Source organism: Acanthochromis polyacanthus, chromosome 12, assembly GCF_021347895.1.
Source record: "Acanthochromis polyacanthus isolate Apoly-LR-REF ecotype Palm Island chromosome 12, KAUST_Apoly_ChrSc, whole genome shotgun sequence".
Taxonomy (NCBI): Eukaryota; Metazoa; Chordata; class Actinopteri; family Pomacentridae; genus Acanthochromis; species Acanthochromis polyacanthus.
In genome coordinates, this window is record NC_067124.1 from 28,499,821 (window position 1) to 28,524,883 (window position 25,063).

General features: G+C 40.1%; 2 protein-coding genes across 3 annotated transcripts; one reads left to right on the plus strand and one right to left on the minus strand.

Annotated features, from left to right (window-relative positions):
• Positions 1–660: 660 nt before the first annotated feature.
• Positions 661–2,222, minus strand: glrx3 (glutaredoxin 3). The gene has a single exon (XM_022199170.2). The coding sequence runs from the start codon at positions 2,220–2,222 to the stop codon at positions 1,248–1,250; it is 975 nt and encodes a 324-aa protein (XP_022054862.1). The 3' UTR covers positions 661–1,247.
• A 10-nt stretch (positions 2,223–2,232) lies between these two features.
• On the plus strand, positions 2,233–23,520 carry bag6 (BCL2 associated athanogene 6). 2 transcript variants are annotated; one of them, XM_022199164.2, is made up of 25 exons: positions 2,233–2,381; positions 4,205–4,292; positions 4,379–4,496; positions 7,690–7,904; positions 9,535–9,606; positions 9,688–9,810; positions 9,907–10,103; positions 10,408–10,540; positions 11,253–11,453; positions 11,539–11,761; positions 12,044–12,094; positions 13,130–13,482; positions 13,566–13,638; positions 13,746–14,071; positions 14,619–14,889; positions 14,992–15,161; positions 15,359–15,412; positions 16,672–16,780; positions 16,922–17,046; positions 18,261–18,395; positions 19,110–19,166; positions 19,268–19,486; positions 20,338–20,445; positions 20,531–20,677; positions 22,960–23,520. In XM_022199164.2, exons 2-25 carry the CDS (start codon positions 4,212–4,214, stop codon positions 23,053–23,055), a joined length of 3,657 nt encoding a protein of 1,218 aa, XP_022054856.1. In that variant the 5' UTR covers positions 2,233–2,381; positions 4,205–4,211; the 3' UTR covers positions 23,056–23,520. The 2 variants fall into 2 exon arrangements, with proteins under 2 accessions (XP_022054856.1, XP_022054858.1); XM_022199166.2 differs by having other exon boundaries at positions 11,539–11,629.
• The last annotated feature ends 1,543 nt before the right edge of the window (positions 23,521–25,063 follow it).

Genomic DNA, 25,063 nt, shown 5'->3' on the forward strand with positions numbered 1-25,063 from the left:
ATAAATCTCATCTGAAAATGTTTGTTATTGTGCATGTGCATTTTATCCCTACTAATAATATGAAAGAAACTGAAGATTTTTATTTTAGGAAACTGCATTAATGTTACTAACAGACACTTCATCTTTCTTTTTCTCTTCAGCTCTGGGGTCTTTTTCGATGTGGACAATCTGATTGTAAATTATGAGCTTATACAACCACAGGTTGAGAAAACATAATCAGATACCAACATATTCCATTATAATTTGAACTGTCACCTAATGCCTTCATTTTGTGTATGCCTTTGCATGTTTTTTTTTTTTTTTTTACCATAAATTGATGCATAAAAAGGAACAAAGTGTTGCAACGAAATTAACCAGAATGTGGGAAATTAAGTATTAAATAGTCAAAGGTCACACAGCATTCAAATGAAACATGTGACCATTGTTTCATTGCAATCTGTTCCTCCATGAAATACAGTAAATTGTATTTTCCCCTCGAAAATGTCACCAGCAGGGAATTGTATTTTTTCTTTTTGCTTGTAATGTGTGCTGTGACTGTCTTTTAGCTATAGTTTCCATTTTACTATAAAGTGTAGCTGCTAATGTGACCTTTGTCAACATCCCTATTTCATATTCATTACCTCACAGGAACTGCAGTGTTCCTACATAGCACCAAAAAACTGCAACATCTTAAGTTGTTTTATTGATTAATTATAATCTGAACAGTAACTGTCACAGAGAGCTTGCTGTATTGTAAGTGATCCTTTAAATTTTTGTTTGACTTTCAGGTGAAGAACGTGCAGACAGGACGGCATGAAGACGTAGCCACTGGGCCGGTCAGCAAATAAAAATATCTGAAGTGTAAGGTTGTGAATGTTGCAAGGAAAACCCAGATATGTAGACATCAGATCATGTGAACTACAGTCAGCTATTGTCCCAGAAAGCAGACAGCAAGGAGAAGGTGTTTTAACCAGTCACTCAACTGCAGAGTTTAAGAACATCAGGCCAAGGACAGATGCACTTAAACATTTGTTTCAATGCATTTTGAAGAATTACTAACATCTTTGCAGTGAATTCTCACTGCTGACTGCGGTTTTATTTCTGACTTCATTAGAAACTATCCAACAGCTACAACAGATTGGTAAAAAGAGAAAATTCTGGTGATCAGCTATAAGGTCTCTTTCACTTCCTGGCCCCTCTCTTGCATCAGTGACTGGGCATGTGCAGTAGCTTGTTGTTCCCACTCTCTGATGGCGAAAATCCACCTTTTACTCCCCCTTCAGCACCGACACCAGCTCTCCGCTCTCCTTCAGCTCCTTCACTATGTCCAGACCACCGATCAGCTCCCCTTTCACGTAGAGCTGGGGGTATGTGGGCCAGTTGGAATAAGTCTTGAGCCCCTGACGCACCTCCTCGTCCTGCAGAATATCAAAGGTGTCATAATCCACCTCGGTGCCGTTGAGAATCTCCAGAATCTGCCTGCTGAAGCCGCACCTCGCTGCCTCCTTGTTGCCCTTCATGAACAGCATCACCGGGCTCTGGTTGATGACGGTCTTCAGGCGGTGCTCCAGGGTGACGGCCTTCGGGCAGGTGTTTTCCAGCTCCCTGGACTCAGCCAGCTCCTTCACAATATCCAGTCCCCCCACCAGCTCCCCGTTCACATACAGCTGCGGGTAGGTGGGCCAGTTGGAGTAGGTCTTCAGCCCCTGCCGGACCTCGTCGTCGGACAGGATGTCGAAACTGCTGAACTGGATGCTGTGCTCTTTGAGCAGCGCCACTATCTGCCTGCTGAAGCCGCAGCGGGGCTCCTGCGGGGCCCCCTTCATGAACAGCATGCAGGGGGCAGCGTTGATGAGCTTCTTCAGCCGCTGGTTCAGGTCCTCGGTGCTGTTCTCTGCGGCTCCTCCGGGACTCCCGCTGACCGCCAAGCGCTGCACCTTCTTGGTGAGCTCCGGAGCGTGGGCCCCGTCCAGCCGGTCCACCTTCTCACCCGCCTTGAAGAAAAGGAAAGTAGGAACGGAGGCGATCTCATACTTTTCCGACACCTCCGGAACGGATTCCGCCTCCAGCTTCACAAACGTGGTGTGCGGCTGTTCTTTGGCCAGCTCCGCCATCACTTCGTTCATGTGACCGCACTGAGGGGCCCAGGCCGCCTGAAAGTGCACCACGGTGAGGCATTTTCCAGCTTTGGCCAAAAAGTCTTCGAATTGCTGTTGAGACGTCGCCTCCACGAGATTCGCCATTTTTCTTTTGCCCCTGCGCAGCGGTTCCGGTGACGTCACATCCGTGTAGCCTGGTAGCTTCTAGAGAGAGCTGGTACCAGGAAGTGCTCCGCATGCTAACTGATGATAAGAAACAGCTGCAAACACTGGATAAGCTAAAAGGAGAGTGCGACTTTTAAGGTAAACGTCTAACAGAACGCTTTTCGTGTAAACTAAGTGCTCTATTGTATTCGTATCTATTAAGCTAACTGCAACGTTTAGTGTTTGTAGCATTAGCCTAGCCGTGCTACTAGTTAGCTTGTAAAAGTTAGCTTCGTTCCTAACGTTTGCCTGGTTTTCAAGTTAAGCAAAACTAAAATGTGCCAACAAGCCACTGGGGACTGAGTAGGATATTCTTGATTTTACTGATGTTATACTCAGCTGTTTAAAATTGTTTCAAATATTTGAAACAAAGACAAAATACCGATGTTTGGCCCAGCATAATACAGCTGCCGTGACTTAACTTGGCTAATCTCTACACTTACCTAGTTAACGGTACGACGAGACACCTATTAAGTAAACTGAACTGATTAACTACGTTAGCTAATAATAGCTGATCCAAAGGTTCTGTTTTCTTCTGTTATTTCTGTGGTTTGCCTAAACTGGCTTCACTACAACGCTCTATTGTTGTTGTTATTGATATTAGGGAAGCAGCAAAAAGCTTGTTTTGTCGTTATTGTGCTGTTTATGTGAATATGAATATCTTTGTGACTTATGATGCAGACGTTTCTAGAAGTTGTAGTTGTAATCCATATCTTAATTTTAACAACAATTAAAAGTTACTCTTAATTTTTTTTCATATTTGTCTTAGGCAAAAATATGAAATGGACTTGACAATTAATTAGTTTCAAATTGAAACTTCAATTTGAAAAAAATACAATTAACACATCACAAATACTGTAATTGTGGTTATATGACGTGTAGCTTTTAAATAATGAGGCTGCTGTATTTAATTCTATTTATTTTGAGCAAACTGAAACTTTCAGGAGTTGCATATGCCCGCTATTGATTGTATACTCTGTGGTTCAAGCATGCACACTGTAGTTTGACTGACATAAGTCTCATGTAATACTGTGCCATTACATGTTTTAAGTCTGTTACAGTGTAAATATTAGACTGAGGCTTCACTTTTAAAAAATTATGAATGAAACTGAAGTATCTGTCAAAAAAAATTTTACCCTGGATTATTCTGCCCTAATTCAGATTTTCTCATATCACAATTCAAAGTCAAGTAATTAAAAATTATATCAAAGAGAAAAGAAACTAAATCTCACACCCAAGTCACTGGAATCAGTGAATATTAGCAAAATTTCCTCGTTAAGTGACAATTAGCTGATAAGAGACCAAGAAAAATCATTAGCACCGTAACAAAAGAAATAAAACAAAGTAATTAAATCAGGCTCCATTTACATAAGTTCAATATAATTTTTTTGTTATCAAATGGTCAGACGAAAACTGGAAAATGCATGGATTTCTGTCAGGTAATATCACGCAGACTCAATTCCTTAATAGTTTGACTGATCATTCTTATTGTTGCATATCATCATCCTCCAAAGGCTATTTCAGGACCAGGAAAAGGCCTGAGAATTGTCAATACTTTTTCTGTGCATCACATTATTCATTATGAATTAGTTTAAGGCAAATCTGATCTTATTTGAAGACAAATAGAAGATATGTTTGAGATCATTTACCTGAAACATTTCTCCCACTGCATAGTTTGTCCAAAATAAATTGTATTTTTATACTGTGAAATGTCCCAACCAGTGTCAGTCACAGTTATTTTATAACAGATTTTTGGAATTCTTGTTTAAGAAGGGTTGTTTATGTTAAGAAATCAATATGAAGTGAAATAAGGTTATGAAAGGTTTAAACTAGCAAGCCTTTATATTTGCTGTAGACTTAGAGTCCAGTGTCAGTTGGGCTACAATTCAACAAACAAATTAATCATTGTCTCTGTGATACAGGAACATCATGGAAGAACAAACTGGAGACATAGAGGTGACAGTCAAAACTCTTGACTCCCAGAGCAGAACCTACACTGTTGGTGCACAGGTATGTTCTTGCTGCAAGTTGGAAGGTTATTTTCATTTTTATTCACACCTTCTGGTTCTGATTTGTGACTTTGTGTCTTTTTGTAGTTGACTGTGAAAGAGTTCAAGGAACACATTGCCCCTTCAGTGGGTATCCCTGTGGACAAACAGAGGCTGATCTACCAGGGCAGAGTGCTACAGGATGAAAGGACTCTGGCAGATTACAGTAAGTAACTGAGGAGTTAATGATTTTTTTTTTTTTTAAAGAAAAGCAAAACTTGTGTTTTTGTGTGTGTTTTGTTTTGTTCCAGGGGCATTTTAAGATTTGTTTCTACACTCCTTCCTTTTTTGTTTTTCTACTTAAGTTAAAACACTACTATCCGTTTCTAAAACATATAGTAGTGTTTTGGCGTTATCCTTAGATAAAACATTAATTCATGCTATTTGGGCTGTACGTGTTTATAACTAAAAGGGAATTTAATTTGAGATTTGCTGTTCCGTTTGGTCACGCTTTGGTATATCTTTTTTGTTGTTTCACCACAACTATGGGAGAAAACATGAGGTTACTTATCTCATATCCCTGGTTGTCTGATAATGAGTGAGGTGTCTCACTATGGGGTATGCTCTCTCAGTGTTATCCTCAGAAGCATTTACATCGTTACTCAAGCCAGTACTGGTGGCAGTTGTGAAGCTTGCGTCCAGGCAGAGCCACGCCTCTTTCCTATTAAAGGGATCAACACAGCGTCACCTGTCATTCAAGATAAGCTCACCACACAAGGAGGATGATCTAGTGAGACACCTTACTCATGTTAGCAGAGAACTGGTATTATCAGATACGCCACCTCAAGTTCTCTTTCAAACATTCATTTCTGTGTCTCACTATGAAGATATAGTGGGGCAAGAAGTATTTAGTCAGGCACCAATTGTGCAAGTTCTCCCACTTAAAATGATGACAGAGGTCTGTAATTTTCATCATAAGGACACTTCAACTGTGAGAGACAGAATATGGAGAGAAAAAAACCCAGGAAATCACATTGTAGGATTTTTAAAGAATTTATTTGTAAATTATGGTGGAAAATAAGTATTTGGTCACATACAAACAAGCAAGATCTCTGGCTCTCACAGACCTGTAACTTCTTCTTTAAGAAGCTCTTCTGTCCTCCACTCGTTACCTGTATTGATGTCACCTGTTTGAACTCGTTAACTGTATAACAGACACCTGTCCACAGCCTCAAACAGTCAGACTCCAAACTCCACTATGACCAAGACCAAAGAGCTGTCAAAGAACACCAGGAACTCTCTTGGAAAGGTCTGAGGCTGCGGCACATATTTCTTTGATTGTCACCATCATAAATAGGGCTCAGGAGTTTGCCATACCTCTGGTCAAATGGGCATGAAGCCCCATGAGGGTTTGTCATCTCTTGCTGGTGTAGTCTGAGTCGCCTCTACAATCCAATGAGATATAGGTGTTGTTCACTGATGGGCTTGCACATATTGGGACTCCAGGGAGTCCAACACCATTGCTACCTGGACTGGGTTGGAGCTTGAAAAGTGTTTTTCCCTGCAGCATGTGACTTCCTCCATGCACTGAGCGTAAATAGGCCAAAGCTGCTTTATGGTGCATTTTGCTTGGGGAAACCTGTTGCCCTCATATTGTGAGATGGAGGTTTCAGCTGTCCTCACAATCATGGAATGGACAACTTTACGGCTGCATGTTTTTGCAACGTCGAGGAACTCCATGCCACAGGACTGTGTGTCAGCATTTTTTCTATCAGGCCTGTGTGTCCATGCTGCTGTGACAGTTTTGTCTACCGTTTCAGATGTAGCCTGGTGTAGGTATTTCTGTAATCACAAACAAAGCATGAAACTTGTGAATATTTCTGAGTTATAAGGCAGTATAATAATCATCAAAGTAAACAAACTCCCTTCGTAACGGAAGTATTTTGGCTGTGTTTGTCTTTTCCACAGACACAGTGAAAAACCAGGGCTGCATAGATGCTGTGAAATGTAAATTATTTATCCGTTTTCACCTTATTTTTGGTTCTTATTCAAAAAAGAAAAAATATGAATGGGACCACAATGCTATGTTCTTTAAGCAATATGTTATGGGAAATTAATAGATGGCACTTCTCATCTTATGGCAGAGATCATATTCCTTTTTCTTGTTGCTCAACGATTTAGCATTACAGCTTGAATTGAATGCTGTGTAGTGCACTGAACTTGTCTGAGTTTTCCATTTGCCAACATAAAAGCATAATCAGAATGTAATATACATGTTAGTAGTTGGATGGAGAAACCGTTTATTTCTGTAATAAACTTCTAGGCATGCTAGCTTTGCGCGAGGGTGTCAAATATGGTCTGAAAGCAGGGTTCCAGACTGCAACCAAAGCAGTCGTATTTGTGACCTCTTTTTGAGTGTGTTGCAATCGTGTGAATGATGATGATTAACCTGTATTAGTGTTGCTGTATTATTTTGTAACTTCAGTGACTTTGTCAGTCTGTCCCTGCCTGGTGTGTAAAACAAACTGTTTAGTTGATGTGTGTTAAACAGATAAAATGATCTGTCGCTGATTATTCTGGAATAAAGTTGAAATAAAAATAAAATAAATATTTCAAAAGAAAACGAGGGATGAGGAGGCTTACAAAGAGGTCTGACACACCTGATGCTCAGAGTGCATGTGGAAGCAGGAAGATACTGAACTAGTGAAGGAAAAAATGCAATTCACTCACTAACAATGGCTAGCGTAAAGGTAGAGCTGGAAAACTAAATGAACATTGATCACAATAATGATTTTAGCTTCGCACCATTACATGAACTCTATCTTCTGTGGTATTTACGCTCGTGCGGTCTTCTCGTAAAATGTAGAGCACACCTACGTGTGCTGTTTTTTGTGGGGGGAAAAAAAATCACGCAGTTTCGTTTGGGACAAATCTGACATTAAAATGCCCTAGTTTACACTTTTCAAGGTAATTTTTGCTTGCGATGCTGTATGAGCATCGCAGCCACCACAGCCTGTTGTGTGGAGGTGTTTAGGGAGCATATCGGTAAATGTGGTGTCTATTTATTGATAAGCAGATATTCAGCAAGTAATGTGTTTTGCCTGTGACAAGGTGGAAAGTGTGACCAATTGAGAAAGTTGGTCGCACCGGTCCTACCAGTGATAAAGTTAGTCTGGAGCCCTGTCTGAAAGAGACCCAAGAGATGCGTGGTTTAGGCACATCCCACATGGTGCAGTTGTTGTCAGCAGTGAGTCTTGTTCAAATATTGGCCAGCCAAACTTTTACTGCATATCATTCCTCTTTCCTCACTGTCTTCAATGTCTAGATCTAATAAAGGTAAAATATGGAAAAATATTAACAAAACTATGGCAAAACAGAAGGGGTACAGGTGTGACCTTGGTTCTCTGTTGTTGTCCCAGATGTAGGAGGAAAGGTCATCCACCTGGTGGAGCGAGCACCACCTCCACCCTCCCAGCCTGGCTCTGGGTCAGGAGGCACTTCAGCCGACAGCGGACCATCCTCGTCCTCCCAGGGAACATCACAAGTGCCTCCGCATGATCGCAACGCTAACAGCTACGTAATGCTCGGCACATTCAACCTCCCTGTCAACATAATGGACCCCCAGCAGATACAGGTAAGCGCCCATTGTGAAATCCCCCAATTTTACATATCGGTCTGTTTACAGGTGTCTCGGGGCAATTATACTGCATTTGCGAGAATATTTGTGTATGGACATTTGTGGCTCAGAACAGTACACCTTTTAAGGTGGTATTTCCAACGAGACTCAATTGCGTTACTTTCAGTGGTGTACACAGAATGTCCCACATATAGTTCACTAACAACTGAAATTCCAAAAGTAACAAAAAACACGACAGAATTAAAACAGGCAGCACAACCACCTGCTGTTAGTTACGTAAAGGGTGTGGGCAGTGAGGATTTCTAAAACTGTTGACAAGCAGTTAAGAGAGACCATAAATGTGGCACAACACACCAAAATCTGACTAAACTGTTGGAGGTAGAGTTTTATTGCAAGTAATTTAGCCTTAAGATTTCTGACAAAAAGAATTTGTGAAATAAAAAAAGATGTAATCTCTGGTTCTGTTACATTGATTTATGTCTTTGTTCTTTCTCATAAGTCTAACAATAATATTGGAATACGGCACAGAATTTATGGACTATTGTTTTAATGTTAACCCGTCGTGCTTCAGTTGCGCTTCAGTGTCCCGCCCGCGGTACACTTTGAGATCTGCATAAGCAATTTGCTAAATGTCTGAAACTGCAAACACATTATACAAACACTATACGCCGATGGAAAGCTTAGATTCTCATGAATCCGCCGGTATAAACCACTTTCAGATGTGATTACCACAGCGGGTAATATAAACACATTTGTCCGTCAAACAACCAATATCCATCCATCTGTTCTCTATACACGGCTTCAACGTACACAGCACGACTCACATTTCCGGGTTCATTATTACACACAGATGAAAATATTCCACAAAAAAAGGCCATAATTTAACCTTGGACATCCAGACGAAACAAGCCAGTAAACTATTTTGTCCAAAACATGTCTTGAAGTCAGTATATACTCCACGAATAGGTCGCTTTCAAGGAAATGCACCTCACGATACGCGTCCAATATTCCCTGTATTTCTCGTCATATTTTTATTTACAAATAGAATATTAGCGATTTTATTTTTTGTACTGAAAATGGCTGGAATTGACTGCAGCTTAAAGGGTTAACTGTGCATTTTTCACAGTTATTCTGAGCATGCATATATCTAAAGGGTCATAAACAGGAACTTGGAAAGCTGGCATGGTTGTAAAACAACTTCACTATTAACCAGAAAACCAGCTTAAATACAGAGTGGAAAAATGTAGCTGTCTTCAACATCTCCACAGGCACCCACTGCATAGTTAATCATTAAATGAATTAAACAGAATGCTTACATGGCACCAAAGACAAAATCCATGTAATTTCCTCACACAGCTAGCGTAAACGGTAATCATCTACGCTCGCAAGATGGTGGTCTTCTGGACGCTATTCTTCATTCACCATGTTGTCTTTTGTTTTTATAAATAACACCACCAAGTTGTGTTTAGGTGGAAAAGCAAAGTTTAGACAGTTCTGTTATTTAATAGCACAATCTGTATGGCTCCTCTGAAAAGCAGACTATATGCCTCATTAAAATTGTCCACTGCACAAGATGCTGACCATTGTTTCCAAAGGTTTATCAATTTTGTGCTTTACTCTTATTTAGATGTCAGTCCAGCAGATGGTTTCTGGGATGGGAGAAAATGCCAGGAATGCCAGAGTCACAACAAGCACTGGGGTAAGATACTTTTCGTGCTAACTGTACACAGTCCCACTTATCGATAAAGTGTTTTGCTAATTGTCACATTTTGTGTTACAGAGCAATGGATCTGTCAATGTGCACATTGATATGGACCAACCAGTGCAGAGTGAGCCGAGGCTGAGGCTGGTGCTCGCTGAGAACCTGCTGAGGGACATCAATGATGTCATCCACAGAATGGAGGTGAGAACTTCACCTTCAAATGACCCCAACAGCAGAACCGGAGAAATCGGCCAGTCATCAGTAACGAGCTGCCTGCTGTCTCCTGTTTGCTTTCAGAGTCGACCGAGTGACGCAGCCTCCCAGACTGAGACAGCTTCTGCTGCTGCTCCTCCTCCTCCCTCATCTTCGTCTACCACCTCCACTCCCTCTCCCTCTGCTCAGCCCATGGACACCTCCCCACCTCCAACAACTCCCCCACCTCCACCCTCCTCTTCAGCACAGTCTGAGGGACCAACACCACAACCTGGACCCAAGTGAGACAAATTCTCACTCAGTGACTCAGATTGCTACTTATGCCTCATGCTTGATGACTCAACCAAGCAATACAGAAATTAACTTTAAATTATTTAGCATCGAGGCACTGCTGATAATCCCTCAACTTTATGTGTTTATAAAGCAGATTACAGAGGAGTTTATTGTTTTTCTTTAAAGTAATGTGAAAACTAATGTGAGTTGCATTTTCCTGTACTTATACCGGGTGATACTGTGTCTCTGTTTTACCATGATGATCTCGTGTTCAATTGTGACTAGTTTTGCCTTTTTTTCCCCCTTCTTCAGTCACCCCAGTCCGGCTGAGCTAGCAGAGATGCTGTCTGAGCTGCGGAGGGTTGAGGAGAGACTGCAGCCATTCATCCAGAGAGCTCACACCATCCTGGAGACAGCCACCACCGTAGAATACAACAACAATACAGTAAGATTCAAACCGCTAAATTCTAAATTATCTAGTACAAAAAATACGCCTTTTTATTAGAATATTAGGATATTGATTAGGGCTGTCACTTTTTCATGAAGTTAAATTTGAAGTATTACTCATGTAATGTAATGCAGCAGCATTTTATAAACTGAGTAAGCAGTTTTGTAGATACAATAGTTGAAAACCAAAAATACTCCTCCTCTCTGCTGCTCAGATGCTTCTGTTTGAATCATCTGATCAGTACGGCTTTGTTCAGTAATGTCCTTAATGAGCTTTGTGACAAAACAAACCAAGCTTTATAAGTATGAACAAAAATAAGAAAAGAGAAAATAGCCAGTGTGCTGTGCAACTGCGAACAAATCTGTTATCGAGTAAAATTAATAAAAATGTAGTTTAATATTTCAAAAACGTAGATATTACATTTGTTAAATACAAACTTATTCAAGTGCATCAACACCATAAATATCAGATTGGCCTTTACAGTGGAGAATAATTTACTGTAAGGTTTTTAAAAATCTATATTTCATATGTTTTACCATAAATAGATTTCTGTACTCCTGTACGTTTGTAAAGCTAAAATGAAAATAATAAGGTAGTACTCCTGAGTATTCATGTAATGGAGTTAAAGTAGCACTAATAGTGTGGTTTTGGCATTTTACACATAGATATAATGTTGTTGTTCACAAAGTTAGTCTCGGTTCTGTCACAGGAGAGAGAAGAGGACCAGCGAACCCTCATCCTGACATGGGAGTGTCTCCGTCTCCTTGGTAACGCCCTAGTGGCCCTCAGTGACCTGCGACTGAACCTCATGAGCCCCGTGCCCCGCCACCTACATGTGGTCCGGCCTTTTTCCCACTATGCCACCCCAGTCACTCTCCCTGGAGCTGTGCACCACCACATCCCAGTGCCAGTACGTGACTGCAAGCATATTGTAAAAAAAAAAAAGCAAACCTCTCATATAGTCAGACTGACTGTTCCTGCATCTTCACCAACAGATGAACCTGGGTGCCACAGTGACTGTTGCGACTAACAGCACTGAGGGACAAGCTCCGCCCACCCAGCCGGCCAGCCAGTCGGAGCAGGCAGGTCAGGGACAGACCTCCCCACCACAGACTACCCCGTCCAATCAGCAGGCTGGACAGGGACAAGCTGGCCCCCGGGTCATCAGGATCAGCCACCAGGCAGTCCCGGTGGTCATGATGCAGATGAACACGGACGGTGTGTTGTCCCCTACCCGCCACTGATTGAATGCTCCAATACATCAAAGCTCTTTGTGCGTCATAGTGCTGGGCAGCAGTGCATTGTGCATTCTCTATGCACTGCTGCCTCAAGCATTTTTTAAAGAACAGGACTTCTTAACTGACTTACAAAAAAATGTTTTTTCCCTGTGTTTGCTGAATGATGGCTCTGGTGTTGCAAATGGGCTTTTGTGGAGAGTCAAATCTTGGCAGTTACTGTAGAAATGCTTTTATTTCTGTGTCGTTGTGTTTGTATGTGCAGGTCCAGGTCCAAACCCTGCAGCACCTGGACAGCAAATGCCAGGACAACCAGGTAAAAGCCAGGTGATAGCATGGTTAGCAAACTGAGACATTTATTCTCAAATCATGAAATCTGTAGAACAATTTCTGCTTGACCACCTCTGATTTGCCTGAATTTTTTATAGCATAAGATATGGACATTTACGCAGATATTAGTGACATTTTAGCTTTACATAACAATTACCTCCTGAGATAAAATCTTTTAAAAATTGACCGTTGATTCACTTTCAGCATGTTTTCGCACATAGAAATTTGAGGCTGTTTGAACAACAGTATCTGAGGAACTAGTAAAGATAAGACTGAACATTTTCACTATATTTTCTTATCATGGCATTGATTCAAAATTTGCAACATTGGACAACTAGATCAAATCATTGCTAGTTGGGGTGAATTTTTGAAAATTAAACATGTCATTAAAATTCCCATCTTTGAGTACATACTAACAAAAAAGTTGCTAATGCCGAAGTCAACTAGTGGTGTTCTCTAAACCATTTGTAGCTACATGCCAGAGTAATACCTACAAGATGTATAGAATACTTTTTAATATGAAATGCTAGATGATAAATAAATTTTTATATATATATATATATATATATATATACACACACACATAGATATAGTTTGAGTAGGTATAGTTCTGGTGTTTCAAAAATTGTTTTCCCATTTAACTAAGATGTTTTTATAAATATTAGGGTATTTTCAGGTTTTCATCTTTAAATGTTTCTGCTGTTTCTGATATTGTTTCCTGAGAAAAGTGTGTGAAAAAATATGCTGGAAGTGAGTTGATGGACAATTGAAGAAAAAAAATCCCAGACAGTATTTGATGAGTTTAAAATTTCAGCAGTACCGTTTTAAGTATTCATAATTTATGGTTTCAAAGATAACTTCCAGCGAATCAGAGATGGTTGAGCAGAATACTTTTGATTTGAGATGGATTGACCTATAAGTGACATCCCAGCGTCGATGGGGAAAACCTCTTAATTTCCACTTTATTGTTTTCCAACTTACAACAGTTAAATTTAATAACTCCACTGGTCTCCCCTTCCAGGTGCCCTCCCCCCTGACTTCATGCGAAATCTCATGCAGCAAATTAGCCAGTATGCTGCTGCTGTAGCTACTAGTGCTGCCACTGCTGCTGCCACTGGCCAGCCGGTCCCACCACAGCCCACCCCGACTGGTTACAGCTCCACAGCCAACTCCTCCACTACTACCACGGGTCCTAACACACCCACCACCACCCCTACTGCCCCCCCTCCACCTCCCCATGCTGGGCCCCAGCCCCAGGCCAGGGTTGTGTTCAGCCGGCCCCCCTTTGCGCCCAACATGTCCCCTCCAGCATTCAGCACCCGGGGAACCACCATTAACGTGAGAGCTGCCATGCCAGGCCAACAGCCGGGACAGGTGGGAATAATGCTCTATCACTGGGTTCCTGTTTTCTTAATGCTGATTGTCAGTATTCAAAATTTACTGAAAATATGTCACAGGCTTTCAACCCTGCTGCTCTCAACCAGATGATTAGTGGACTCGTTGGACAACTTTTGCTGCCAGGACAGATGGGTAAACTTTTCCAGATGTTAAATTTAGATATAGACCTCAGCTGCAGCGTTCGTCTGTAATTATTATAGTTAAAAAATTGTTTAAATCTTTTTTTTTTTCTCTTCCAGCTGGTCAAACGGTCACATCCTCTTCCTCCTCCACATCCACACCCACATCCTTCTCCTCCTCTTCTTCTTCCACCTCCTCATCCTCATCCTTTTCTTTCTCCACCTCTGGTCCAACACCTCCACCTGCTGCTACCCCAAACCAAACTGAGACCAACACCAATGAGCCCCAGTTTCAGGAGATGCCCCCAGACCTCAGCCAGCTCCTGGGTTCTCTGTTGGGTGTAGCTGGTGGGGCTGGTGCAGGGCCTGTAGGTGCCCCCTCAATAACCGTCACAACATCTGGGGTCCCAGCCTTCATCCAGGGAGTGACTGAATTCATACAGCAGGTCAGAATTTGAATGTTTGACACAAGACAGTCCTCTTTGCTCTCAACCGTATCCACACAGAAAGGATAGCGCGAGTAGCATGTTTAGCAGCAGCAGTGTTCCGTCTGTGTATCCACAGAGGAGGCGTTGAATGAGTCCAATGCGCAATGGCTGTAATTTTGTACACTTTCAACAGACTCCTGCACACAGTCTAACTTGCAAAACATGTTTATTTGCAACATTTCAGTTGTGGACCTTCGTCAAACTGAAACATCCCTCTCTTTACACACTCACAAATGTGGCTGAAATGCTTTCTCTATAAAGACAACGTCACATGGTGTTGTAGAGGACAACTGTATATATCTGTTTAAGGATCATTTCCCTCTGTCTTAAATGAGAGAAATAAAGGGTTTTAGCACCAGCATTGCATTGTGAAACAAGCCCAAACCATCACCATGTCTCCCACTAGAGGGTAGAGAGGCTTGCATTGAGTTAGTTACTTGTGCAAAAACCTGCATTCCCAGTAATGTCAACAGATCCTCACTCTTTGTTTTACTTTATTTTCCAGGCCCAACCCATCTTTTCTCCACCCCCGCCTCCCTCTGGTACCACTCCTGCTCCCGGTGCAGGACCCAACCCAACACCTAACCCCACTGCAGCAGCAGCAGCCGCCGCCGATGCCCTCAACCCAGAGCTGTTCACAGGCATCGTCCGAGGAGTCCTGACCACCATGATGGGCTCTCTGGGCCAAGCTCAGAACGACACAGAGAGCATTGCCCAGTTCATGCAGAGGCTGTCTCAGGCAACCAACATCTTCATCAGTCCTGAGGACCCTACAGGTAAGAAACAAGCTGTCACCTGTGTTTTGCTGTTCACACAGCAAATGATTGTTTTTCAGCTATGGACTGTCAGAAAATGTATAATTAACTTGTGGTTCCCAGGGTTCTTTGGAGAGTTGCTGATGTTGGTGTGCCAGACGTTCACCATGTCAGACCTGGTGATGCTGCTTCATGGCCAGCACCAGCCCCTGGGCCGCATCCAGCCTCAGCTGTCCCAGTTCTTCACCCAGAACTACCTCAACGGCAGAGAGCCCACCGATGAGAACATTGCTGTCAGTACCATTCACCAGAAATTTAATTTTGTTTATGACTTTTGAGGAATTGTCAATCTGCAAACGCTGAAGTGTATTTCAAAGTAGATACTGCTGTTTTACTTTACATTTTTGTTCCTATCCTAGGTAATTTGTCTACTCTATTTTTTGTGTACCTGACCAATAACTGATGCATTCCTTTGTTTTTCTTTTTGTAGGCTGCTGCTGACAGTCTTGTAAATGAACTGGAGGAGTATATCACTGAAAGCTTTGTAAGTCCCTGATGTCCACTGCTTCTGAAGTATTCATGCTTAAAAAACAGTATGTGATTAAATGTTGCAGCATTTATTTACACTATCATAAATGGGGTGGTAAAGCAACAAAGGTCCGTCACAACTTAGGCGGTTCTTAATGTTTCTTAATAATCTGTGAACTATCAGCTGTCTCTGGGAATTTTTACACCTGTCACATTTTCATTCACTGTGGGCTCATTTTTCACTGCAGTATAAAGTTCTGCACCTCTATGGAAACTGCACAACTTTCGCTACAAGCAGAAGTGAACTCAAAAATATCTTCTGTGTGTATGACACATTTATAATGCCATTCATTCATTCAATCTTTTCTTCATAAATGATGAAAAGCAGAAAAAATGAAACCTGAATTTTTCTCTTTAATGTATTTTACAAAAATGTTTCAAGTGCCTGCAGGTGCTACCAATGTTGGGGAAAATTTGGAGGCTCCATATTCTTTAGCTCTGCTGTTTGGCTGGGCCTATTTACATTTTTGCAATCTAAACAACCTCAGCGCTTTTCAAACTGTCAATCACAATCTTCCAACTACTTGCTGAATACCGTTTTTGAGCCATATTGTTTTATTGACCCAGTACATTTTATTTTTTCCTTGTCTCTCTTGCCGTCTCCTCTGTGCTCTGTGGAAACACTGCATGCAGTTTATCAGAAAAGTCAGAGACGTTTCTCACAGCTAGAGCTGTGCAAAACCGCTAGAGCAGCAAATTTTTTTGTTTTTTTACAGGTTTCGTAGCTGGAGCTTTGTTTTTATTTAATCCTGACCGAAACACACAACCATATTACTTAGGTTGCAGTCAAGGATTGTTTGTAAGAGGAAAATCTGACCATTCTCTTTTTTTAAATTTTGGGTTCTAATTTAGTTTTTTTGTTTTTTCAAATAAAATGTTTCAAACCCAGCAGCAGCTTTGAGGTTCAGAGGGTTAATATTATTTAGTAAAATAAAATACATAGTTTCATCTTAGAAGTATTCAATAAAAGTTTACATCAAATCTTTCTTTAAACATTTAGTAAATCCACTTTGAAAGTATTAAATTTGCTCAACATTTGAAAGTTTAGTGAATAATTTGATCCCACCTTGTCAGGTAAATCAGTTGTCAGTAATTCCCAGCAAAATAAGTTATAGTCCTGTAATTAATTTGTACCTGTGAGATTTTCAAGTCAACTCCACATCACCTGATTTTCAGATAATTACAAAGGCACCTTTTGTTCTGAACTCCCAACAGAGAGAGTCTGCAGTGACAGTGCTGGAGGGCGTCGATATCACCCAGACCAACATGTCTTTCTTCAGGCAGCAGCTGATGCAGATTGCTACACACATTCTGCGCTGCACTGGTAAACTTGAGTTTATTCCACTAGCGTTAAACTGTATTTTGTTAGTGTTCCTAGTAATAATCAAAATATGACTACTGCTGTTTTTTTAAATAAGAAAAATTTAAAATTTGTGGCGCTTAATTGATATTTTTTCTCATCCAGATGATACATTTGGGCTCCGCTTGCTACAGATGTGTAACCAAGCATTGTTTGAGTGTCTTGCCCTGAACCTGCATTGCTTGAGAGGAGACCAGAGAGCTCTAACTGCAGTCATCAACCACAGAATAGTGAGTGTACAGTTTCTGTTCATCAGCCCATATACTGAAGGTGACACTAAAATTTGCTGTATTAACTAACGATCTGTCATTACAATACCAACCAGTTTAGAGCGACAAACTCAATATGTTCACCTTCAAAAACAGCACATTTTATTTCTCTTTGGAGATTATAGCTTGAGTTAAACCAGTTTTCTGTCATAGATCTATATAAAAGACAGTTTCAGAGTCTGAAAAGTGAAGCAATGCATTCTTTCTGACAGCCAGCAGAGGGAGACTCCTGGTTTGAAAAAATCTGACTTTATAGAAGTTTAATGAGAAAATAAGTGGACTTCTTCCACGATTTGTTACCTCAGTAATTTTTCTAATGAGTTTATAGCCGCAGTTGTGTAATTTATGGTCCCATTTAGAGGACAATAAAAGATTAAGCAAGGTGTGTTTTCTTTAAATACAAGACTACCTTGTGGCTGATAGATTATTGTTGTTTGGCCAAAGTAAAAACCTTAGACTTCAGAGCTATAGTCGATGGACCATCCCACCTTTAAATAGTTTATGGTCTCTGCTCAATGTTTCTATACTTGCATTTAATTCACCTATTCCTGTCATAAATTACATGATGTAGCTGGAATGCTTGTGTAGGGAAAAAATCCACATCCTTGGGCATTAGTCTGAATCAAGTCTCTTTACATAGACTTTAGAACCAGTGTTAATTCAGCATCAGATTTTGATTTAGTTTTAGTACTATTACAAATGTGTTGTAGTTTTTGTCAATTTTTTTTTGTTTTACGCAAAAAAAACTAAAAAACATTCCGGTTTTGTTTTTTGTCAGTGATTTTTTTGTTTTGTTTCATTTTTCTATTTTGTGTCATTGAAGTATTATCAAGCCACTACTGTTGCCATCTTTGTGTTTCCTAAGAGGTGCTAAATAGTTGAACAAGATACAATTATGCAGCAATACTTGATTAGTGATCATCTGCAAAAAGCTTTAGATGGAGCACCATAGTTACTCTTGGAACTGACTTGATCCTTCTGACATTAAGATGTGCTCTACTCACGTAAAAATAATGTTTCTGTTACGTCTGCATCAGCTTTGTTGCATTAGTAGTGTTACATGAACATTCTTACCTTTTCGTAAATGTTAGCTCCTGCCTGCATTTTCGGAATTGGTCTCAGCTGTTGTTGTAGTTTTTCAGTTTGAAAACCAGTATTTTCTTTTGCTGCTCCAGCGGAGGATGTCCAGTGACATCAGCCCCAGCCTGGTCAACTGGATGACCAGCATGATGACGATGAGGCTGCAGGTCATTCTGGATCACATCCCCATCACACAGGAGCAGATCCAGAGCTACATCGTTCACACTCAGGTGACGAACCACAGCTCTACATACGCTGTATATTTTCCCCTTTTCAGAATAAAGGTGGACCAACATAGTGTCATGGCAGTTTCTGAAATAGTCACAACATTAGGTTGATTGATTCATGTACATGGATGTACATCCATTTCCGTATAAAGTTATCCAAGTCGTCTGTGAAAATTCCTACATTTTTTTCATACCACAGAAAATCTAAATTTCACAGGGTCAGTTTTTTTCCAATAAAAAAATTCAACTTTGGTCAGAGTAGGTTGACAAATAAAGTTCAGGTGTGAGAGGTATTTCCAACTCATAACACATCTGTTTGAAATTTGTACAGTGTCAGAAAATAAATTAAAAAAATCTTGTTCATCTACCTAAAAAACAAAATCATATTTCATGACTATCTCACAAATTGCAGTGAGACCTGTGTGGTTGGACACATGTTGGATGAAATCGGAGCTCACCCTGATGATGTGGCCTTTCAATTACACTCAGATTTAAAATCAGTTATTTACCTTCATTTACTTTTGGTATTTGCCCCAAACATACTTCTTTAACCGATGTCTATTTTAGTTTCTGCATCAGTTTCCTGCAGAACACCATGTACATGTATGTAACATGCAGATGGAGCAGTCCATCTTATCTGATGGCTGTTGCATATTATGTTACTCTGGCCAACGCGTCTGAAATGGCTAATAAATATTAGATGGCTTTCTTTCACAGAGAGATCAGTCTTCTGCAACTTGCACCCAAGAGACTGATCGAGCCCAAAGTACAACGGTAAGTGTGACGTGCGTGAGAGTTCACATGGACTCCGTTTGACATTTCAGCTCCTGCATTCATTTGGAGTTCCCTCATTTTCCTGCTCTCCTCCTCCAAAGATCGGGGACACCCTCTCACCGGCTGCAGCCACTACAGCAGAGGAGGCCATGTCGGTGTCACACGACACACGAGCGCCGTCACGGGAGACAAGGGTGTTGCCAGGAGACCTGGGAGCCTCAGGAGGAGCCGCACCGTTAGGTGGCGACATGGCAGGAGCTGAGGGAGGGAGTGAGGAGTCTGGTGGAGAGTCTGAGGCCTGGGCCACTGCTGTTCCTCCTGTAAGAGCCCCACAGCTTGTTTTAACATGAATCTTTTTGTTTGTTTGCTCAGGGAAGAGTAGTAGTTTTCATGTAGCTGTCACTGGAGCTGCAACTGTTAGTTTAGAAGTTTGTCAAAAACAAAATTTTGCGGCGACCAACGTCGAAGACACTGAACTTTTTTTGGTTACATTCCTCTAACAGCAAACTGAGCATCTTTAGGTTGTGGACAAAACAATACATTTAAGGACATCATGCGGGGCTTTAGAAAGCACTAATCAACATTTTTCACAATTTTTTGACAACTAATAAAACAATTTATGTAGAAAATAATTGTTAGTTGCAGCCCTAGCTGTTAAAATTGATTTAATCAAGACAGTTTCATCCAGCAGTTTTTATGAAGATGAATGGAAGGGATTTTTCAGAGGGTCGGCTAAAATAAGTGTGGCGGGCCTATTCGTGACTACATGTCCTTCGTTTCACTGCTTTGCTTTACATTTATGTCATCCTGTTACTATCAATGGAATTACTCAGGGTTTGTGGAAAGACAGACTAATGTTTATGATCCACAAATTACATCTTTCATCAGCCTTATTTTGTGTAGAATTTAAAGGACAAATTGTGTTTTTGGATGCTGTAGTTGTGCCCATATTGGCCACCAAGAGATTCCTTTCTAAAATAATACTACTACAGGAAATTGGTGCAAAAAAGCATATTAAACTTAATGAAGCAAAAACCTATTATTAGTCTTTATTTACAGAAATCCCTTTGTCTCTTGCTGAGCTGCACTGGAGGGTTATATGAGCCTTTCATTTAAAAGATACTCCTGATAAATCGGATCAACTCTTGTTTACGTACTGTATGTGTTGTAGGAATGGGTGCCCATCATCAGGTGTGATATGATGACTCAGAGGAAAATGAAGGCTCAGCCTCCGCTGTCCGACGCCTATTTACACGGCATGCCAGCAAAACGCAGAAAGGTAAAGTGATCAGTTGTAACTCTTATTTTTATTATTAAACGTAAGTGTCACGTTTCTTATTCGTCTTCGCGCTGTTTGTTTTCAGACGGGACAGGGTGGTGGAAGCCTCCTGTCCATCTCTGACGCAGTGAGCCAAGCAGCCAGGACGGCCGGAGTGAAGCCCATCACGTCTGGGGAGCGGTTACAAGATGATCTGGAGACCCAGGAGCTGAAGGAAGCATATGCAGAGCAGGTAGCTCAATCTTACACACTGCAAATCATTTAAGCTCATGACCCAGTTTGGCCCCTTTACTTTCATAGGTTTAGCCATTATTTGTATTAGTTATTTGTAGCATTTACCAAATCTTTTATCAAATTTCAAAGTGAAGATAGATGTCTTTACATTTTACTGACCGTTGATCAGACTGTCTCGTGAGTACCACGTAATACAAGGAAGTGTTGTAAATGTAAACATATGTATTTATTTCTACCTACGGTGCAGTTCAGAAACATCAACTAAAAATAGATAAAAATTCGACTGTTCTGGGCCTTCCTGTTGCTTAGTTACAGGCTTTTGGAATGTCTGATTACTAATCAAGTTGACTTTCTTGTCAGTGTTGCAGTGTCTAACATTTGAGCTAGCTTTTGCAAACTAAGTTCATTCTGGTCAGACTGTTTATAATCAATAACCATTTAAATCGTTGCACGTTTGGATTAATAGAAATACTTTCAAATGATGTAAAATAACATTTTAATTGTATTATTTACCAAGAAAACCTTTAATGAAGGTGTAGTCAGTGTCATGTACCACTACAGATCTAACAGCATTCTGCTTACTGATACCATGTAGACTAAAGTGTGCTGTTTCTCTAATATCAGGACACTAATACTGAGGCGAGCTCTAACAGAAACTCATTGCAATGCCAGCAATCAGAGCAGTTTCATGCATTTCAAGCACATTTTCATGCACTATATTATCTGTACTGGTAGAAATAAAAGTAGATAAGTATACAGTTATAATAGCACTTGTCATAAAGGTAGATAATTAATATCAATTGCACCTACTACATGGTACTGATGGGACAGTCTGATCAACAGCCAAATGTGACCAACCACTATCACACAGCACCTGTGCTTGGAAGGTGACATGTCGTTGCTGGTATTTAGAGCACGCTAAATATGCCACCTGACAGCACTTTTGTTTAGGACTACGTTATAACAAACCTAGAAATACAATACTTCAACAGTTCTACAGTGAGGAAATTCTCTTAACAAAATCCAGCTTGTTTGAGAGCCGTGGTTGGCCACTCCAAGGCGCCCATGGAACAGATAGGATTATAGCATACGCTAAAATACATTTTGCTACTAAACCCATTTACAGCAGCTAATAGGTTGTTTCTCTGCCAGCAGTCCTTTCTGCTTCTTCTAACTGAAGACATGCCCACTGTCATCTACTGTAGATACCTCACTGACTATATGGATAAGTACATCATAGAGCAACACTTAAACAAACCAATACTGCCTTTAATGTGCCTTTAATGACACAAACCACTTTCGACCTTGAAATCAGAAGGCCCTTGTTACTAATCCAATTGCATTTAATTATTGCCACATTGTTCACCTCATAACAGACTGTCACATCTGTATGCAAATTTAATACCACTGTCATAATTGTGTATACAGTATAATATATTTCTTTACTGATGAATCAAATAGTTATAACTAAGAACTGTTACTCTTGTTTTTTCTGTTGGGGTTTATGCTTCAGAAATATCTGACTGTAAAAATAATTTTGAATGTCAGTGTTGGTGCCACAAAAACTCACTGTACGTTAACCAGTCACGTTTGTAAGTCTGCCTAATCAATAGCAGAGAGCTGGAGCATTTTAACCAAAGTTACAAACCTGTTTTCTGAATTTATGGAACAAGAAGTAGTAACAGTATTGGTATTCTAAGCATTCCTTGTGAATAAGTGATGCAAATGCCATATTAAGATCGATATGATTGAATGTATAATCAATCTTCGAGCCCTCTCATTGGTTAGCAGTATGACATGTCTTAGAATTCAAGCTTGTGTTATATTGCCACTAAAGTTTAACAATAAATCTAAATAACTTCACTTCAGTATTTATCTTGAAGTTATGGATGTGACATTTTAATAACCAGCCAAGAAAATTGTCCATTAAACTCACCATGACCCTCCACCTCTGAAGGGTTTTCTTCCTGGTTGTACCACAGTCGTGATGGAGACAGGACATTCAGCCTGTTAATACCTTGGGGTTATTGGAAATTGTCTGTTTAAACCTGATTAAATAAATGTAGATATGGAATAAATGACTAACATAAAGCTACCATTCTTATCTAAATGTATGAAGCAGGGCAACATTGCGAAACTTTTTTGCTGGTTTTTAGTCACTTCTGTTGATTAAACTGATATTTTTTTCTTAACAAAACTCATAAGTTCAAATTTAATCTTCTGACACAAGTGTTGCATGTCTCACCATGATCATAATCACACTTGTTCTTCTCTCCTCAGGTTAAATCAGACATTAAGAAACGAGTGAGGGAAGACCCGGATTTCAACTCACAGCAGTTCCCTAATGCACACAGAGCTTTCTCATCAGACTCATAATCACAGTCATGCAGCGTGAAAGCTGTTTTCTTCTCCATCTGCATTATATTGGATCTTCATTTGACGAGCAGTCGGTGCAGCTTCACCCCAAATCCATCTGTCGACCATTTTAAGTAGCTCTCTTAAAACATGCTAATGTGACTACTCCCCCAGTGCCTATTTATTGCTTTGCATTTATTTTGGTCCAACGTTTGCAGAGAGAATGTTCCTTATTTACAAGGTATTATACCACATATAAGTTTGACTAAATCAGTTCACTTAAATTCTGTTTGAATTTGTGTGTTTTGTCTGTTTCTTTTGCCTTGCTGTCCTCATGTTGCTTTGTTAGTATGGAGCCTAAATTGTCATTATTTAGTGGACTTTTCCCTTCCTCTCATTACTCGTGAGCACAAGAGAAGACTTTCATGTGATGCTGTTGGGTACATGAATGTACAGTAAGCTTAATAAAAGTCTTGATAAGTATAAGAGTGTGGTTGTTGTTTTTTTGGTGACATTCAATTTGACACCAGTTTAAAGCACAATGATTACTTAATACATATCAGTACTTTGTTTAATGGCAATACAGAATCAAGAAATGTAGCTATAAGATTTGAGATTAAAAACCAAAAGTCCAGCATTAAAAATTTATGCAGACTCAGAAAAATACATACTATTACATTATTGTACAACATTGATAAAGTATTTAGCTGTTTTTTATTTTATTAAAGGCTTCAAATCAATGTAATTATGAACGACATACTAAATTATGATGCTTTTTTGTCTATTTTCTGATGGCATAAACTATGACGTTTTTGTCCATTTTCGGACAAAAAATTACGTTTTTTCCCCATTTTCGGACGACAAACTAAAGTATGACATTTTTTGTCCATGTTCGGACGACATACTAAACTATGACGTTTTTTTGTCCATTTTCAGACCAAAAATGGTGTTTTTTTGTCCATTTTCAGACGACATACCAAACTATGACGTTTTTTGTCCATTTTTAGACCAAAAATGGTGTTTTTTTGTCCATGTTCGGACGACATACTAAACTATGACGTTTTTTTTGTCCATTTTCAGACCAAAAATGGTGTTTTTTTGTCCATTTTCAGACGACATACCAAACTATGACGTTTTTTGTCCATTTTTGGACAACATACTAAAGTATGACGTTTTTGTCCCTTTTCAGACGACATAATAAACTATGACTTTTTTGTCCATTTTCGGACGACTTACTAAACTATGACGTTTTTTGCCCATTTTCGGACGACATAATAAACTAGGACGTTTTTTGTCCAGTTTCAGATGACATACTAAAGTATGACGTTTTATGTCCATTTTTGGACGACGGACTGACCTATAAAGTTTTTTGTCCGTTTTTGGACGACTTACTGACCTGTAAAGTTTTATGTCTGTTTCCGGACGATGTACGAAACTCAGACTTCTTTCCCACACTAAATTCTGACTGTTTACTAAGAGGCTATGAGCAGGATTTGAACCAGGGTCTCTGAGCACATGCAGTTTATGAACCACCTTCTCAACCAGTTGAGCTACACAGACACCTAGGCTGCATTATGTTGGACGACATACTAAACTATGACATCTTTTTGTCCATGTTCGGACGAGATACTAAAGTATGAAATTTTTTCTTCATGTTCGGACGACATACTAAACTGTGACATCTTTTTGTCCATGTTCGGACGAGATACTAAAGTATGAAATTTTTTCTCCATGTTCGGACGACATACTAAACTACGGCATTTTTCGCCCAACATATTAACCTATTAAGTTTTTTGTCCGTTTTCAGATGACATACCAAACTCAGACTTCTTTCCCACACTAAATTCTGACTGTTTACTAAGAGGGCATAAGCAGGATTTGAACCAGGGTCTCTGAGCACACCCAGTTTATGAAGCACCTTCTCAACCAGTTGAGCTACATGGACAGCTGGGGTTCGTTGTGTTGGACGACATACTAAACTATGACATTTTTTTGTCCATTGCCAGACGAGATACGAAAGTATGACATT

Coding starts and splice junctions, on each gene's coding strand:
- glrx3 (XM_022199170.2), bottom strand. CDS start 2,222: ATGGCGAATCTCGTGGAGGCGACGTCTCAACAGCAATTCGAAGACTTT.
- bag6 (XM_022199164.2), top strand. CDS start 4,212: ATGGAAGAACAAACTGGAGACATAGAGGTGACAGTCAAAACTCTTGAC. Junction 13,639..13,745: donor TTTGCTGCCAGGACAGATGG/GTAAACTTTTCC, acceptor TTTCTCTTCCAG/CTGGTCAAACGGTCACATCC. Junction 14,890..14,991: donor CAGTCCTGAGGACCCTACAG/GTAAGAAACAAG, acceptor TGTGGTTCCCAG/GGTTCTTTGGAGAGTTGCTG.